The sequence below is a fragment of the Xenia sp. Carnegie-2017 genome, unplaced genomic scaffold (assembly GCF_021976095.1).
Source record: "Xenia sp. Carnegie-2017 unplaced genomic scaffold, XeniaSp_v1 HiC_scaffold_13, whole genome shotgun sequence".
Classification (NCBI taxonomy): Eukaryota; Metazoa; Cnidaria; class Anthozoa; order Malacalcyonacea; family Xeniidae; genus Xenia; species Xenia sp. Carnegie-2017.
The window spans coordinates 1,965,285-1,984,309 of NW_025813436.1; the positions used below are offsets into that span (position 1 = coordinate 1,965,285).

General features: G+C 34.2%; 2 protein-coding genes and 2 long non-coding RNA genes across 13 annotated transcripts; 3 read left to right on the top strand and 1 right to left on the bottom strand.

Moving 5' to 3' along the window:
* The first annotated feature begins 1,059 nt into the window (after positions 1 to 1,059).
* LOC124459441 lies at positions 1,060 to 3,862 on the top strand. 5 transcript variants are annotated; one of them, XR_006953664.1, is made up of 6 exons: positions 1,060 to 1,906; positions 2,014 to 2,178; positions 2,438 to 2,536; positions 2,691 to 2,741; positions 2,824 to 2,880; positions 3,589 to 3,862. It is a non-coding gene; the product is annotated as an uncharacterized LOC124459441 (long non-coding RNA). The 5 variants fall into 5 exon arrangements; XR_006953660.1 differs by having other exon boundaries at positions 2,438 to 2,741; XR_006953662.1 differs by having other exon boundaries at positions 2,438 to 2,741; positions 2,827 to 2,880.
* Positions 3,863 to 4,999: 1,137 nt separating this feature from the next.
* Positions 5,000 to 8,531, top strand: LOC124459425. Of its 6 annotated transcripts, none has more exons than XR_006953648.1 (6): positions 5,000 to 5,231; positions 5,929 to 6,577; positions 6,685 to 6,849; positions 7,109 to 7,412; positions 7,495 to 7,551; positions 8,258 to 8,531. It is a non-coding gene; the product is annotated as an uncharacterized LOC124459425 (long non-coding RNA). The 6 variants fall into 6 exon arrangements; XR_006953652.1 differs by lacking the exon at positions 5,000 to 5,231 and having other exon boundaries at positions 5,731 to 6,577; positions 7,109 to 7,207; positions 7,362 to 7,412; XR_006953647.1 differs by lacking the exon at positions 5,000 to 5,231 and having other exon boundaries at positions 5,731 to 6,577.
* Positions 8,532 to 13,392: 4,861 nt separating this feature from the next.
* On the top strand, positions 13,393 to 16,818 carry LOC124455682. The gene is made up of 4 exons (XM_047006319.1): positions 13,393 to 13,773; positions 13,852 to 13,977; positions 14,205 to 14,958; positions 15,023 to 16,818. Exons 1-4 carry the CDS (start codon positions 13,393 to 13,395, stop codon positions 16,816 to 16,818), a joined length of 3,057 nt encoding a protein of 1,018 aa, XP_046862275.1.
* Position 16,819: 1 nt separating this feature from the next.
* Positions 16,820 to 18,162, bottom strand: LOC124455690 (uncharacterized protein F54H12.2-like). Its single transcript, XM_047006330.1, has 2 exons — positions 17,364 to 18,162; positions 16,820 to 16,833 (listed from the first exon to the last, which is right to left on the bottom strand). Exons 1-2 carry the CDS (start codon positions 18,160 to 18,162, stop codon positions 16,820 to 16,822), a joined length of 813 nt encoding a protein of 270 aa, XP_046862286.1.
* Between the last annotated feature and the right edge of the window lie 863 nt (positions 18,163 to 19,025).

The window sequence follows — 19,025 nt, forward strand, 5'->3', positions numbered from 1 at the left end:
GTTTGAAAACCTTTTAGCACCAGCAAAAAAGTTTCTTAAAACAATATAGAACACACAGTCATTAATGATATTCAGAATTTAATTCTTAAACTTGGCCTTTTGATAGTAGAAGGCGTGACTGATTGGTCCTCTGATAAAACGTATTGAAATGTTATGGATAGTCTTGCAAAAATTTCTTGTACTTATTTTTACAGCACCTGATTTTAGTCAAGAATGGAAAACTAATTTATGAATGGTATTTTTTGAAACACATTTCTTTGTACCATAAAGCTTTCGTACAACTTTTCATCATTTTATAGATGGCAACTAGACTTTTTCAAGAATACTAGCCGATACTGAAAACTTTTTGCCAAACAGGCATGTTTAAAAAACCATAGATAATCTCAGTTGTACTTTATAAACGTCCGTCAAAAAACAAGCGTTCTTCAATGATCAATATAATTACTTAGTAATTAGTGCCCACTCTTAGCAATGTGATGTCTGATTCCTTTAATGTGAAAAGTGGTAGAAATAACGATCAAGTTCATTGTGACCTCAAATTCTACTCCGGTAATGAAAATGTAAGTATCATAAATCTAACTAGCAATTGTGACTATGGTCTTATATTTTTTAATTACGATTTGCTTATAAACTGTGCATTTCTGGATGAGGGACGCTTTGAAATAAGCTATATATAAAGAATACATTTATAACTGATGGTTCTCGATAGCTATGTGTTTCGACCACCCACCCACACGCCAAATGCAGAACATTTTCTTCAGTGCTCACTGCGCTTGTGCGGCTACTATGTGCAAACAATATATACGTGCATGATGTATAAAATTCGTCCGCTCAAGTTCAAAAATCAAATATGAGCTATAAGAAAATCGGCAGAAGTCGTTCGAGTCTTACTGACCTACTTTGTTGTTCATAATTTGATGTTACAAAGCACACGGCATAAAGATACACTTGTGTGATATTGCTTGTTGTCAACTATTTATACAGATAATCTAAAATAATCATTGTATTTATCTCAAAGCTTTGCAAAAAGCTATAAACGCAGTGATAAACAAAAAACTTAAGACGTTATACAAATGCAAGTGACAATGCAGTGGTGAAAATAGCGCTCACCTGACACAAATCTGTATTCACAAACTGTTATTATCAGTGGCAAATTTAGTTCGAAGTGCATAAATAGAAAATTTAAACAATTTGATGTGAAGAAACTGCACCACTTTATTTTAGTTAATTTCAAGAAGTTAATTTTATATACTTTAGATACAAGCAAATATTCTTCCGAACAATGAAATGAAACATGTTCGAACGGTATCGAGTGTTGATAGTTACTGAGCCAATATTGGCTGAGTGATTGTATAGAAATCGAGATGGAATGTTACTTTAGAAGCATCAAAAAGTGCATCTTCATTTTTGGCATATTTAGAAGGGAAAGAAATATTTCATTTACAGCGTGAGAATACAAGCGTACACTAAACACATTAAGCTACTAGCGCTCAAGACAAGCCTTGAATGGTGCTGTGAATATGTTTGAATTATCACGAGTTTTGATACTCGCTGAGTCAATATTGCTTGCTTTCTGATTGTTGACGGTTCAACGATTGTATATAAATCTAATTGAAACTTTACTTTGAGAAGTATCAAAAGGTGCTTTGCAATATTTACAATCGAAAGAAATATTGTCATTGACGAAGTTGGAATATGCGGTGGCTATCGTTAAAACAAAGAATAGGTAATCGAGGAAGGGAACGTGGAAGTGAACAAGGAATGCGAAAACAATGAATGGAAGTCCGTAATCTTTAAAACAAGGATCGAGAAAAGCTGAAATCTTTAAAAACAGGGAATGAGAAAAGCCGGAGTCTTTGAAACAAAGAATGAGAAAAGCCCTAATATTTACAACATTAAAGAATATGTAAGTATGCAATACCATGTACATTAAAAACAAATTCGTACGACATCATGTTTCTCAATTTTTCACAAATTTCGTGCAAACGGCTAGTTAAAATCCGTTATTTTTAGAAAAGCTTACGAAGAATGGTTAACAAGGCAATTACCACGCAATTTCATCGAATAGATTGCGAGAAAGTTGTTTTAAACCGAAATATGAGTCTGGGCATGTTGCCAACTGATTTTGGGACTTCGAACGAATTGTGTCCTTCTCGTATAAAGTTAACAAAGTGATCGGTATGTATACAGTAAGCTATCGTTTCTTTCGATTTATGACAGCACAATGTGCCCAAAAATTTGAACTGATTTCGGTCGCAATTTTGTCATTTGTCAACATTGCGTTATTACTGTATTTTCATAATAACAAATGTTGGTGTCAAAGAAACTGTTCAACTTTAGCGCTTAAGATTGTTAAAAATTTTATTCATAGTTCATGCAATTATTTGCACTAGATAGCCGATTTATGTAAATTTTGACTTGTGTCACTCTCTTTCAGTGGTGGATCTAGGATTTTGATTACCGTGGGCAAATTTCATCACGTCATACAAGTGAAGTCCGACGATATGAAATTGATGAAATCAGGCATATAAATTATGTAGGTCTACACAGTCCTGCTGACCTTAGTGTCTTATTGATGTGCACTGTGGTTGTTAGCTTTAATCAATAAAAATGATGACAACATACCAGAATGATTACATAGCAAAGCTCATCTGACATCCAATATTTCTTTTTACAAACAAAATATACAGTAAGCCGATATGGATGGCCCATATTATGAATACTTTTTTAAAAAAGAAAAGGTAAATTATGTTTGATATTTGAACATATAAGAAATGCACACCTGATGCAAGTATTTGTATTTTGTTTTATACATACACAAAGTAGCGTGCACGCGTGGTGGCTACTCACACAACGTTTTAAAGCGTGCATAACATTAAGGTGAGTGGTCGATAAAAATAACTACGAGAAGCATCTATGACAGGAACACTCTTCATAAAAACCTTGCTTTCAAAATTTTTTAAACTAGCAATGCAAGGTTTATAAGCAGTTCTATAATAATAGAAGACTACAGTCATGAACGATAGTTAGAATTTATGATACTTAAAATTTGAACCTTTCCCAAGCTTGGCCTATCGATAAAAGGAACGTTTGACTAATAATTGCTCTAATACATAGCTTTGATGTAGAATGCAAGATAAACATGTCTTTGTGAATATTTCTTACTTTGTAAATGGGTGAAACGCCTGATATAAATCATCCAATTCAAACTGGTTTATTAAATGAGTTTTGAAACACTTATTTTCTATGTAGCTACCATTCTTAAACATTTCAGTGTTTCAGAATTAAATTACTTTTTATAAAAAAACTGGTCCAAAATCAAGTATATCAGCGAATTGACAGGCATGAGTTTGAAACAGTATTAGTAATTTCAATTATATTTCATAATCGCCTGTGTTGGAAAATACATGTTTGTCCATGATCAATATATTTAGCAATTAGCATACATATCAGGCAAATAAGTCAACAATAGCCGAAAATAGTACCTGATGTCTAATTCTATTTGTGGCCAGAGCTAAAGATTACACTCACGTTCAGTGTGACTACAAATTCCCATATCACAAATAAAAATGTTTCTTTCGATTTTAGATATGCCGAAAACGAAAACGCACCTTATAGTGATTCTAAAGATTCAAGCTCAGTTTCTATACAATCGTTGAACGTAAACTGACAGAAAAACAATCAGTATTGGCTCAGCAACTATCAACACTCGTGATCGTCCAAACGTGTTTCCCTTTATTATTCACAGTTAACTTCTTAACATTGACTAAAATAAAGTGATGTATCGAATTGCCTAAATTTTCCAACTTATGTGTTTGTGAATGCATCTAAGAATGTGATTAAATATTTTGTACTAATTTTACCTTATAGTGATTCTAAAGATTCAAGCTTAGTTTCTATACAATCGTTGAATGTCAACTGACAGAAAAACAGTCAGTATTGGCTCAGCAACTATCAACACTCGTGATCGTCCAAACGTGTTTCCCTTTATTATTCACAGTTAACTTCTTAACATTGACTAAAATAAAGTGATGTGATCGAATTGCCTATATTTTCTAATTTATGTGTTTGTGAATGCATCTAAGAACGTGATTAAATATTTCGTACTAATTTTACCGCTGATGATGACAGTTTGTAAATTGGTTTGTGTGCGTGAGTGTTAAAGGTTCCAACGATTCTTCTGATCTTTGTGTAGTGTTCAGTTGCTCTTTGATAAGGATAATGTTTAACTTTGTGTCTGTCCTCTATATTTGCAAAGGTTAGGTAAATGAAATTAACAGAACATTTTTTAAGATGAATAAGGGTTTGATGAATAAGTAAATAAAAGAGCGCCAAGACTGATATATACTCTATCAATGCTTTGAGAGGTTTCATTCATAAAATGAATTGTAAACCCTTCGTTTGTGTATGTGATAAGTTTGCCTTTTTATACTAAGTTGGCCGATTAAATACATTTACGAATTGAAAAAAGTTATGTTTGATTTTTGAGCGCGAACCAAAGCTGTATCGCATGCGTATATCATTGTATTCATTGTACAATGAAGCCTCGCACGCTCATTTGCTACTCACAAAACCGTTATAAATTTGCATAAGGATTGAGTAGTTGGTTCATAGACATAAATGATGGAGAACCATTAACGACAAATGCGCTTAAAATATAGGAGGATTGTTTGAAAACCTTTTAGCACCAGCAAAAAAGTTTCTTAAAACAATATAGAACACACAGTCATTAATGATATTCAGAATTTAATTCTTAAACTTGGCCTTTTGATAGTAGAAGGCGTGACTGATTGGTCCTCTGATAAAACGTATTGAAATGTTATGGATAGTCTTGCAAAAATTTCTTGTACTTATTTTTACAGCACCTGATTTTAGTCAAGAATGGAAAACTAATTTATGAATGGTATTTTTTGAAACACATTTCTTTGTACCATAAAGCTTTCGTACAACTTTTCATCATTTTATAGATGGCAACTAGACTTTTTCAAGAATACTAGCCGATACTGAAAAACTTTTTTGCCAAACAGGCATGTTTAAAAAACCATAGATAATCTCAGTTGTACTTTATAAACGTCCGTCAAAAAACAAGCGTTCTTCAATGATCAATATAATTACTTAGTAATTAGTGCCCACTCTTAGCAATGTGATGTCTGATTCCTTTAATGTGAAAAGTGGTAGAAATAACGATCAAGTTCATTGTGACCTCAAATTCCTACTCCGGTAATGAAAATGTAAGTATCATAAATCTAACTAGCAATTGTGACTATGGTCTTATATTTTTTAATTACGATTTGCTTATAAACTGTGCATTTCTGGATGAGGGACGCTTTGAAATAAGCTATATATAAAGAATACATTTATAACTGATGGTTCTCGATAGCTATGTGTTTCGACCACCCACCCACACGCCAAATGCAGAACATTTTCTTCAGTGCTCACTGCGCTTGTGCGGCTACTATGTGCAAACAATATATACGTGCATGATGTATAAAATTCGTCCGCTCAAGTTCAAAAATCAAATATGAGCTATAAGAAAATCGGCAGAAGTCGTTCGAGTCTTACTGACCTACTTTGTTGTTCATAATTTGATGTTACAAAGCACACGGCATAAAGATACACTTGTGTGATATTGCTTGTTGTCAACTATTTATACAGATAATCTAAAATAATCATTGTATTTATCTCAAAGCTTTGCAAAAAGCTATAAACGCAGTGATAAACAAAAAACTTAAGACGTTATACAAATGCAAGTGACAATGCAGTGGTGAAAATAGCGCTCACCTGACACAAATCTGTATTCACAAACTGTTATTATCAGTGGCAAATTTAGTTCGAAGTGCATAAATAGAAAATTTAAACAATTTGATGTGAAGAAACTGCACCACTTTATTTTAGTTAATTTCAAGAAGTTAATTTTATATACTTTAGATACAAGCAAATATTCTTCCGAACAATGAAATGAAACATGTTCGAACGGTATCGAGTGTTGATAGTTACTGAGCCAATATTGGCTGAGTGATTGTATAGAAATCGAGATGGAATGTTACTTTAGAAGCATCAAAAAGTGCATCTTCATTTTTGGCATATTTAGAAGGGAAAGAAATATTTCATTTACAGCGTGAGAATACAAGCGTACACTAAACACATTAAGCTACTAGCGCTCAAGACAAGCCTTGAATGGTGCTGTGAATATGTTTGAATTATCACGAGTTTTGATACTCGCTGAGTCAATATTGCTTGCTTTCTGATTGTTGACGGTTCAACGATTGTATATAAATCTAATTGAAACTTTACTTTGAGAAGTATCAAAAGGTGCTTTGCAATATTTACAATCGAAAGAAATATTGTCATTGACGAAGTTGGAATATGCGGTGGCTATCGTTAAAACAAAGAATAGGTAATCGAGGAAGGGAACGTGGAAGTGAACAAGGAATGCGAAAACAATGAATGGAAGTCCGTAATCTTTAAAACAAGGATCGAGAAAAGCTGAAATCTTTAAAAACAGGGAATGAGAAAAGCCGGAGTCTTTGAAACAAAGAATGAGAAAAGCCCTAATATTTACAACATTAAAGAATATGTAAGTATGCAATACCATGTACATTAAAAACAAATTCGTACGACATCATGTTTCTCAATTTTTCACAAATTTCGTGCAAACGGCTAGTTAAAATCCGTTATTTTTAGAAAAGCTTACGAAGAATGGTTAACAAGGCAATTACCACGCAATTTCATCGAATAGATTGCGAGAAAGTTGTTTTAAACCGAAATATGAGTCTGGGCATGTTGCCAACTGATTTTGGGACTTCGAACGAATTGTGTCCTTCTCGTATAAAGTTAACAAAGTGATCGGTATGTATACAGTAAGCTATCGTTTCTTTCGATTTATGACAGCACAATGTGCCCAAAAATTTGAACTGATTTCGGTCGCAATTTTGTCATTTGTCAACATTGCGTTATTACTGTATTTTCATAATAACAAATGTTGGTGTCAAAGAAACTGTTCAACTTTAGCGCTTAAGATTGTTAAAAATTTTATTCATAGTTCATGCAATTATTTGCACTAGATAGCCGATTTATGTAAATTTTGACTTGTGTCACTCTCTTTCAGTGGTGGATCTAGGATTTTGATTACCGTGGGCAAATTTCATCACGTCATACAAGTGAAGTCCGACGATATGAAATTGATGAAATCAGGCATATAAATTATGTAGGTCTACACAGTCCTGCTGACCTTAGTGTCTTATTGATGTGCACTGTGGTTGTTAGCTTTAATCAATAAAAATGATGACAACATACCAGAATGATTACATAGCAAAGCTCATCTGACATCCAATATTTCTTTTTACAAACAAAATATACAGTAAGCCGATATGGATGGCCCATATTATGAATACTTTTTTAAAAAAGAAAAGGTAAATTATGTTTGATATTTGAACATATAAGAAATGCACACCTGATGCAAGTATTTGTATTTTGTTTTATACATACACAAAGTAGCGTGCACGCGTGGTGGCTACTCACACAACGTTTTAAAGCGTGCATAACATTAAGGTGAGTGGTCGATAAAAATAACTACGAGAAGCATCTATGACAGGAACACTCTTCAAAAACCTTGCTTTCAAAATTTTTTAAACTAGCAATGCAAGGTTTATAAGCAGTTCTATAATAATAGAAGACTACAGTCATGAACGATAGTTAGAATTTATGATACTTAAAATTTGAACCTTTCCCAAGCTTGGCCTATCGATAAAAGGAACGTTTGACTAATAATTGCTCTAATACATAGCTTTGATGTAGAATGCAAGATAAACATGTCTTTGTGAATATTTCTTACTTTGTAAATGGGTGAAACGCCTGATATAAATCATCCAATTCAAACTGGTTTATTAAATGAGTTTTGAAACACTTATTTTCTATGTAGCTACCATTCTTAAACATTTCAGTGTTTCAGAATTAAATTACTTTTTATAAAAAAACTGGTCCAAAATCAAGTATATCAGCGAATTGACAGGCATGAGTTTGAAACAGTATTAGTAATTTCAATTATATTTCATAATCGCCTGTGTTGGAAAATACATGTTTGTCCATGATCAATATATTTAGCAATTAGCATACATATCAGGCAAATAAGTCAACAATAGCCGAAAATAGTACCTGATGTCTAATTCTATTTGTGGCCAGAGCTAAAGATTACACTCACGTTCAGTGTGACTACAAATTCCCATATCACAAATAAAAATGTTTCTTTCGATTTTAGATATGCCGAAAACGAAAACGCACCTTATAGTGATTCTAAAGATTCAAGCTCAGTTTCTATACAATCGTTGAACGTAAACTGACAGAAAAACAATCAGTATTGGCTCAGCAACTATCAACACTCGTGATCGTCCAAACGTGTTTCCCTTTATTATTCACAGTTAACTTCTTAACATTGACTAAAATAAAGTGATGTATCGAATTGCCTAAATTTTCCAACTTATGTGTTTGTGAATGCATCTAAGAATGTGATTAAATATTTTGTACTAATTTTACCTTATAGTGATTCTAAAGATTCAAGCTTAGTTTCTATACAATCGTTGAATGTCAACTGACAGAAAAACAGTCAGTATTGGCTCAGCAACTATCAACACTCGTGATCGTCCAAACGTGTTTCCCTTTATTATTCACAGTTAACTTCTTAACATTGACTAAAATAAAGTGATGTATCGAATTGCCTAAATTTTCCAACTTATGTGTTTGTGAATGCATCTAAGAACGTGATTAAATATTTCGTACTAATTTTACCGCTGATGATGACAGTTTGTAAATTGGTTTGTGTGCGTGAGTGTTAAAGGTTCTAACGATTCTTCTAATCTTTGTGTAGTGTTCAGTTGCTCTTTGATAAGGATAATGTTTAACTTCGTGTCTGTCCTCTATATTTGCAAAGGTTAGGTAAATGAAATTAACAGAACATTTTTTAAGATGAATAAGGGTTTGATGAATAAGTAAATAAAAGAGCGCTAATACTGATATATGTTCTATCAATGCTTTGATAGGTTTCATTCATAAAATGAATTGTAAACCCTTCGTTTGTGTATGTGATAAGTTTGCCTTTTTATACTAGAAAAAAGTTATGTTTGATTTTTGAGCGCGAGCCAAAGCTGTATCTCATGCGTATATCATTGTATTCATTGTACAATGAAGCCTCGCACGCTCATTTGCTACTCACAAAACCGTTATAACTTTGCATAAGGATTGAGTAGTTGATTCATAGACATAAATGATGGAGAACCATTAACGACAAATGCGCTTAAAATATAGGAGGATTGTTTGAAAACCTTCTAACACCAGCATAAAAGTTTCTTAAAACAACATAGAACACACAGTCATTAATGATATTCAGAATTTAATTCTTAAACTAGGCCTTTTGATATTAGAATGCGTGACTGATTAGTCCTCTGATAAATCATATTGAAATGGTATGGATAGTCTTGCAAACATTTCTTGTACTTATTTTTACAGCACCTGATTTTAGTCAATAATGAAAAACTAATTTATGAATGGTATTTTTTGAAACACATTTCTTTGTACCATAAAGCTTTCGTACAACTTTTCATCATTTTATAAATGGCATCTACACTTTTTCAAGAAAACTAGCCGATACTGAAAAACTTTTTTGGCAAACAGGCATGTTTAAAAAACCAGGGGCGGATCTAGAGTATGTCAAATCCGTCGCGCGACTGATGTTTGAAATTCAAAAATTACCTATTCATATTAATTAAAAAATCATTAATTATTCTTACTTTATTATCGCATTTACGTCGTGATAAAAATCCAGCTTTAATTATTATTGAGAACTAATGACTAATGCAATGAATATCTCGTTGGTAACCAGATCATTTGAATTTTAATTGACCTGGAATAATCGACTGATAAGCGGGGTAACTTGACTGGTTCGACTGATACAGGATTATTTCATTGGTCAATAGCCAGATCAGTGGACGATCTGGAATAATCTCGACCGATAAGCAAGACCGATGAACTATAAGGGAGTCCACTTGCTATCGTGAGTAGTTAAGGTGCAGGTATGGTCCCGGAAGTAAACGGAGCTCTTACCCGTGTCAATTAGTTTCCAGTCCTAGGAAGTAAACAGGGCGCGCGCGTGTAAACCGGAAACGATATAAAATGAACGAAGGTTGCTATTGGATGACATGATTATTGAGTTAAAGTTATTTGGTAATTTTTGTCTTACTAAAACGAAAATGGCTTTAAAAATAGACATTGACCAAGCAAAGAAAGTGAAGGAATCGACCTTCGAATTTGAAGATGAGAGCCATGTTTTAGATGAACGCCAAAGCAATTTACAGAATAAATTGTTGAAGTGCTATGCTACTGAAATTAGTTTTAAAATATATGATCTTGTGGCAAAAGACTGTGACGGTTGTCGCGTTGACCAACCATCACAAAAACGCCACGAATGCTTGATGATGCCTAATGATGAAAGGGTAGCGATTTACTTTGAAGATGCAGTATCAAAAATTGATGAGGAAGAAGTCATGAAATCCTTCTTTGATAGTTTACAAGACATGACTCCGATAGTAAATGGGCTAGAACTTATCAAGTACACTTGCAATGATTGGAGAAAAATATTTTTGACAGAAAAATAGAACAAATTAGAACATGAGACGTTGATATTCTTAAATAAATTTTATTGAAATAAAGCATTTTTATTTTATTGGAAAAAACTAGCAACGATCACTCTGAAATAAAAAGAAATCAATCTTACTGTATCAATTTTCAAAAAGATAAAGAATTATAAAAATACATACTCAAAAAAATCTTCGAGAAATCTGTCGACTTCTTCGTCAAAACATCTAGAGTATAACGCAATGGACATTACATAAAAAAAAACACGACGACAACATTCAGCAAGCATATTAATTATTTGACTTACAAGCATATGGGACATTGAAATGGCAAGCATTCCACAAGCCTCTCTTCTACCAAAGGTAAATGTACTTTATGCCCGCAGCTCGGTGGACAGATCAACCATAGTTTGCAGTGTTCACATTGGCCTAAAACAATGAAGAAAATCACAATTTAAATTTACTAAAGTCATATCTAACATTGAAATTGTATTCCAATTCAACTTACTCAAAATGGGCCTAATTGTTTGAGATGTAGCCATTCCTCTATCTGTTGTTTCTCTTTGCTCTCTTTGCCTTCGCCGTTGACTGATGATTTTTGCCTAAGACTTTGGCGTGAGTCCTTTTACATGCACATTATTGACATAGGCTCTTTTGTTAGCAGTAATTTTCCAATGGATCGATTATTTCCTTGGCAAGCGTGCGTTTCAGATTGAATGAAGGCGTTAAAGTATTAAAACAGTAAATTAACTCGTATGTATGCAGGCCTAATGTATTTCAAACACCTCCAATTAAGATTGTGAAATAACGTGCAAAGTCATTGTTAGTTTTGGTTTGGAAAAATATTATGTATCATAACTGTCTTAAAAATTATAGCTATGAGTCTTAACAATTATTATCTCTGCAATTTTCAACTTGTCATTATACTTTGTCATTACAATTATAATCGGCTAGCACAGCTAGAGTCCACATATTTATGAAACTTATGTTTACTATTTTGGTATTTTTCATGGGAAAAAATTTTGCTTTTCCAATGGATCGATTATTTCCTTGGCAAGCGTGCGTTTCAGATTGAATGAAGGCATTAAAGCATTAAAACAGTAAATTAACTCGTATGTATGCAGGCCTAATGTATTTCAAACACCTCCAATTAAGATTGTGAAATAACGTGCAAGGTCATTGTTAGTTTTGGTTTGGAAAAAATACTATGTATCATAACTGTCTTATAAATTATAGCTATGAGTCTTAACAATTGTTATCTCTGCAATTTTAAACTTGTCATTATAGTATGAAAACAAGCAATAAGAAATTTTTCATCATTCGTGTGGAGAAAGAATTGTGATGGAAATATGATTAAAAGAAGCCTTAATCAAACAATTAAAAAAAAATGTAGACAAAACTTAATCCTTGAGGTAATTATAACCGGCTAGCACAGCTAGAGTCCACATATTTATGAAACTGTAGGATTACTATTTTGGTATTTTCATGGTAAAAAATTTTGACGGAAATATGATTAAAAGAAGCCTTAGTCAAACAATTAAAAAAAATGTAGACAAAACTTAATCCTTGAGGTAATTATAATCGTTATGTATGGACGCGTGGAAAAAATAGAGAAAAATACCTCGTTTTTTGAAAAATACCCGGCTACGTGTGGACAAAATCTTAAACATAGTCAGAACCTGCGCATTGCAAAGTTAAATAATTCCTATTTTCGTATCGTTAATATGGAGAAAGGATTTTGATGGAAATATGATTAAAAGAAGCCTTAATCAAACAATTAAAAAAAAAATGTAGACAAAACTTAATCCTTGAGGTAATTGTAACCGGCTAGCACAGCTAGAGTCCACATATTTATGAAACTGTAGGATTACTATTTTGGTATTTTTCATGGGAAAAAAATTTGACGGAAATATGATTAAAAGAAGCCTTAATCAAATAATTGAAAAAATGCCGACAAAATGGAGTCATTGGGACATTATAAAAACTCAAGCACTGCAGATCGTATGCATTAATTGGACAAACGTTTTGCAGCCAGAGATAGAAAAAAAGAACCAAGGAAGAAAATGGTTTCTATTGAGAAGCACAGATGCTTTTGCAAAAACGGCGGTCTGAAACGTTTTACTTCCAACGAGGGCCGCGTCTTCCTAAAGTGCGCCAAAGAAAAATGTAATTTATTCACGCCCGAAGAAAAGTACTTGCAGCTTATAGACGTGTACGAGAAGAATGTGCTGAAGGAATTCAAGCCGAACCGTTTTTCACTCTGCGAGTGCCAAGTGTTTGCATGTCTGTGGGTATCGAACTCGGCCAACTTTCCTGGCCGACCCTACTTTTGTTGCAAGTATATGGCAAGTGAAAAGAAATGTTCACTCTTTCATTGGGCTGACGAATCCATGAAAGGCATTGGAAAAACTAAAAAACCATCAGCGCCCAAAAGAGAGTCGAGCACTAAGGTACCAAAAGCTGAAGAATCAAAGCGCTCCAAAATAATTGTGGAAAATTCATCCGATGATGAAGAAAACTGATGTCCAAAGACATAATTTACAAACTTTAAAACTTTAAATTCCATATAATCTTGATGTGTTTACAATATAATCTATGTATGAATTTAAATTTCAAAACTATTTTTTTGCTTATTACATCATGACATGCGCAATGACGATCTCTGTAGGGGGTAAAGTACTATAAGAAAAGGGCTAGGTTGGATCTATTTTATATCAGGTCAGCTTTACCAAGAGTGATCAATAGTAGTTTCTTAATTTGTTTTGATATGGATTCATATGACCTGCGTTTGAAGAAACGTGCTGAGCGTAAAAATGCGAAAGCAAAACGTCTTATAAGAAAAATCCAGAAAGAATTGGCTAAGCCAATATCGGACTTACGCAAAGTCTTACGTTGGCAAGAAAAAACTGCCAAGCTACTAGAACAAAAGTTCAAGCTGCTGAAAAAAATAGATGAACGTTTGGCTTATCTCTCCGAAGACACAATACACTTCAATATGGAGAAGATATCCGAAAAACACGTGAAAAAGTTTGGTGCATCAGCGTGTGTTTTCAGAGCTACGATGGAAAGACCTAGAGATGATAAAGTGTACAAGATTAAAGATATTGTTAATGAATTAAACGAACTTTTTGCAAATACAATTCATCAGGTATAAGAAAATACTTCTCTATTTTCGTGCTTTTCCTTCACATAGCTTAAATCAAGAAAATGTTTTTTTTGCACGCAGGTAAAGAAGGCGTGTGATTTAGTCACACCCCTAGAAGACAGAATGCGAATCATGATCTGCTCGAATGAACTCAAGTCCCCCATAAGCACGCAACTATTGCCTGCAATTCGAATGACTTCAAACCGGGTGATGTCCACAATAACGAAATTTTTGTAGAGTAATGAAAACATCCCTTTGGATCAGTCGTTTACTGTTGATGTTGTTGCTGTAAGACAGCCGACAGGGTCCTGTAAAAACATTTTACTTCATTAAAAGTCTTAGATTATAGCAAAGACAGCCTAATTAAAAGGTCAATTATTACTATACGAAATAAGGATAATTTCTGCTGTGCTCGCGCTCTTGTTGTTGCAAAGGCTATAGCGGACAAGAATCCAAAAATCAAACAATTTAAGCAGGGTAAAGCTATTCAGAAGCGAGAAGCTTTGAAATTATTCAAGAAGGCCAATATTTCCTATGGACCTTGTGGAATACGGGAGTTGTCAGAGTTTCAAGGGGTTCTATTAGATTATCAAATTCAGGTTATTGATTTTAATGCTCGAAATACAGTCATTTTTGAGGGGCCCCCAAAACATAAAAAGCTTATTTTATACAAACAAGGTGATCATTACAATGCTATTAACCTTGCGAAACTTCCGGCTTTCCACGGTGAACGTTTCTACTGTGACAAATGCTTTCAGTTCCTCAAAAATGGTTTAAATCACCCTTGTTTTAATGTCTGTATAACGTGCAGACAAAAAGACTGCGTTGAGATTTCAGATGAAAAACATATGTGTTCGGATTGTTTCAAGATTTGTCGCTCTACTGCATGTTTTAATCGGCATAAAAAATCGCGTCGGTCCAAAGGGGTTGACTTGCCATCAATGTGTGACAAGTCGTTTCGATGTCAAATGTGTTCATCTATAGTTGACAAAGACAGACAAAACGAACATTGCTGTGGGGAAACTGTATGTCATATATGCAATAAGTTTGTACTTGATGATCATTTATGTTTCATGCAAACGGAAAACCCAAAACTCAAGAATGATAGTCTAATATTTTACGATTTTGAGACAGATTTTTCAACCGGAGAACATGTGGTTAATTTTGCTGTTGCACAATATTTAGACGGTACAGAATTTGTTTTCAAGGGTTACAACGCATTGAACGAGTTTTGTTCCTTCTTATTTTCAAGAGAACATAAAGGTTTTACAGCAATTGCCCATAATGGCATTTGACGGTGCATTTGACGGTGTTTTCATTCAGAGATGGTTAATTGAATACAGACCGACTGCTGATATACATCTTATAAATTCGGGACAGAAAATTATGCAACTGACAGTGAAAGATCATCAAATCCGTTTAATTGACTCGCTGAACTTTTTACAAATGCCTTTAGCTAAATTTCCTAAAACATTTGGACTCGATGAAACAAAATTTTCCAAAGGTGACTTTCCGCTTTTGTTTAATACAAAAGAAAATCAAAATTATGTTGGCCCGATACCTGATATTAAATATTACAGTCCTGATTCAAAGTTTGAAAAAGATCGCACCAAATTGATTGCGTGGCATGAAGAACGAACGAAAAATAACTTTGTCTTTGATTTCCAAAAGGAAATGGCTAAATACTGCTCTCAAGACGTTATCATACTGCGTTTATGTTGTTTGCAATTTAGGGATTTATTTCTCGCAGAGACTAAAGTTGATCCATTCTGTTATTGTACCATTGCAGCAGCCGTAATGGCAATTTATCGGTCAAAATATCTTCAACCAAACACAATCGGAATCGTACCGAAAAATATGTATCGAAATTCAAATAAGCCCTTCTCTCAAAGCGCAATCGTGTGGCTTGAATTTGTATCTGCGCAAACTAACTGCAAAATACAACACGCTCTCAATGGCGGAGAAAAAAAAGTTGAAGATCCGGAATTAGGTAAAGTGTACTATGTCGACGGCTTTTGTGAAGAAACAAACACTATATTTTCTTTTTATGGTTGTCTTTATCATGCATGCCCATCTTGTTACGATTTAAGAAACGATCATCCCTTTTTTAATGAGAAACAGATGGCTGACGTATTTGATGAAACAATTAGACGACAAAATAGACTTTTACAATTGGGTTACGAGGTTAAGACGATTTGGGAACATGACTATTGTAAACTTAAGGAAACGGACGAAATGAAACATTTTTTGGATACAAATGACATTGTAACGAATCTTGAACCACGCGATGCGTTTTTTGGTGGCAGAGTCAATGGGTTTAAGCTTTTTAGGGACGCCCAACAAGATGAAACAATTGAATATGTTGATTTTACATCGTTGTATCGTTACGTTAACAAAACAAAAGTTTATCCTGTAGGTCATCCAGCAATCATTCGCGAGAATTTTGAAACAATTTCGAATTATTTCGGACTAATAAAATGCAAAGTTTTAGCTCCCAGAAATTTGTATCTTCCAATTTCACCTGCACGAATAAAGGATAAACTCTTTTTTCCTCTATGTAAACAGTGTGTTGTACAAAACTCTTCAGTGTGTACTCATTCGGAAAATGAGCGTGCTTTTTGGGGTACTTTTACCACAGTTGAAGTGCTGAAAGCTATCGAAAAAGGATATAAGGTTATTGAAATTTTTGAAATTTGGCACTTTGAAAACACAAGCTCGGATTTGTTTTCGGATTATGTGAATTATTTTCTCCGTATAAAACAAGAGAGTTCAGGATTTCCGAGTCGTATACAAACTCCAGAGAACAGACAGAAATACGTGGCCGACTATTATGAAAACGAGGGAATGCTGTTAAGGCATGATAAAATAGATTACAATCCAGGCTTAAGAGCATTGGCTAAGCTATGCCTTAACAGCTTGTGGGGTAAATTTTGTCAAAAAGACAATCTACTAAATACAGAATTCATTAATGATCCTCTACATTTCTACAGACGTTTGAACGGGGCCGACATTGAAATGCACGATCTTTGCATCTTGAATGATGATTAATTTAGTCGAAATTGTCTTTAAGAGAAAGCATGAGTATGAAGTAGAAAACAAACTAACAAATATCTTCATAGGAATTTTTACCACTGCATGGGCTAGATTAGAACTTTACAATGTGATGGATTTGTTACAAGGTAGCCTTTTATATTGCGATACAGACAGTTGTATTTATGTAAATAAACCGGGGGGTCCAAGGCCAATCTTAGGGGATTACCTGGGTAATTTAACAAACGAAATCACTCAAGAACATGGGGTAGGTAGTTACATTACAAGATTTGCATGTGGGGGTCCAAAAAAATACGCGTACGTTGTAAATAATGGGAAAAAACATTGTAAGATACGAGGTTTTACTTTGAATTTTAAAAATAGTCAAATTCTTAATTTTGATTCTATGTATAAAATGGTATGTAACTATGTACGTTCAGACTTATGAAGTCTGATGATGTCTTTGGAATAAAGACGAAATATTACACATTATTTTGTTTCAAACTCTTGTAATATCTTGAATATCAAGAAAACGAGATGTCCCTCTTCGGAATTTGCTTTACTTTGTATTACAGGGTAAACGGCTGGGCTTTTTTTCAGTGCAACTTCGTGAGACATAGCTCTACTAGGATTCACTTTAACTTTGCGAACTTTTAGATAAACATCCACCAGTTTCACTTTAAATGCTGCATCGTCCTCGGATGCCATTAGGGCAAACTCGTCACTGGTACGGTTCAATACCACTTTCAAATCAACATAGCTAAGCAGGAGGCGTTCACCGAAGAAAACATCACAAAATATAGGCCCTCCCATTTCGACAATTGCACTTCTCGCACTAAACTTACTTCGTGTTTTCAAGCCATTGTTTGGACTGGCGTTTGCTGGGTCGGCAACCTCCATTTTTGAGGCTTCGTCCTTGTAAAACAACGCAGCTGTCAGCTGGGATTGTTTAGCTGATGGACCATAATTCAAAAGTGTATCGATATATGCACGATAAAGATAAGTTCCTGTCGCTTGGGTTACTAGCTTCCCTTTCAAAAACACATCAACTTGCTTAAACAAACTATGCAAGAAATTGTTGACCGGTTTCTTTTGCTGCTTGATTACTTTAGCGCCATCGTCGAGATTTCCACCGTCAGCTTTCGTTACTTTTGCTCTGACCATCAACATTGTGTTAGACAAGTCAACATAATCTTCTGTACCTGGCGCTAAAAAGGTAATCGGACCGCTTTCAGATACACTAGAGACAGGTGGATGGTCTATCCATCGCCCCTTTTCCAAACTGGTTTTCGTTGGGGGTACGAGAAATATATCAAGTTCACTTTTTGTACATTCTGCTGATTTTGGATGAACGAACTCCATATTTAACCGAAAATATCTTCTGCTTCTTTAGCTGCTTTATGTCTCTTGGCTGAATGGTAAATGACATGAAAAGACGATGCTTTTCTCTTTTTAGCTGTTTTTTTTTGCCTGTTTCTTCTGGGGTTTTCCTCTTCCTGTTTGAGCAAACTGTTGTATACGGTTTACAGCTTTTTTCCCTGTTTCTTTTGCTGCTTGATTAACACGAGATTTTGCAGACTTTTTAAAACTTTTCCCTGAGATAACATCACCCAAAACGTTTGCACCTGTATCGAGGGCAATTTTACCTAGAGCTTTTGCGCCGGTTTTTGCCAAAGGTATTGCAGCTCTAGCCAATCTACGAAATAAAACCAAGACCATAACCCATCTGCCCATAACCTTTTTGCCAGGATGCTCCTCTAAAGACAGGTTGTGATCCGTATCCTTTTTGCTGATCGAGATAATATTGAACATAACGGTTTGTTCTACTCATATTTTTTTCTTATGTAAAATAAGATAAGGATTGTTTTCTGAAATGAAGTGTCACTATCGACTTCCCTCGTTCAAATGCGATGGGATTTCCTAACTCGTCCCTTAAGAGAATTTCGATGTCCTCAAAAGATTTTGTTTGCACGGGTAAGTATTGGATATTAGTGAATGTTCTTGAAACAATGTCTCCATATTTTCCTTGAATAGCAACTGCCTTTAGTAATTTTACATTGACGTCTCCAACAACTTGCGGTTGTACAATGTTGCAATATACATACATCATGACGGATCCGTGCAAATCACAAGCATAAGGACTTTCGGTTGTTTTTAAAATCTCTACGTCTTTTCCGCCAAAGCCGAGTAAGACCGACATTCGTTGATTAAATGATATTTTGTAA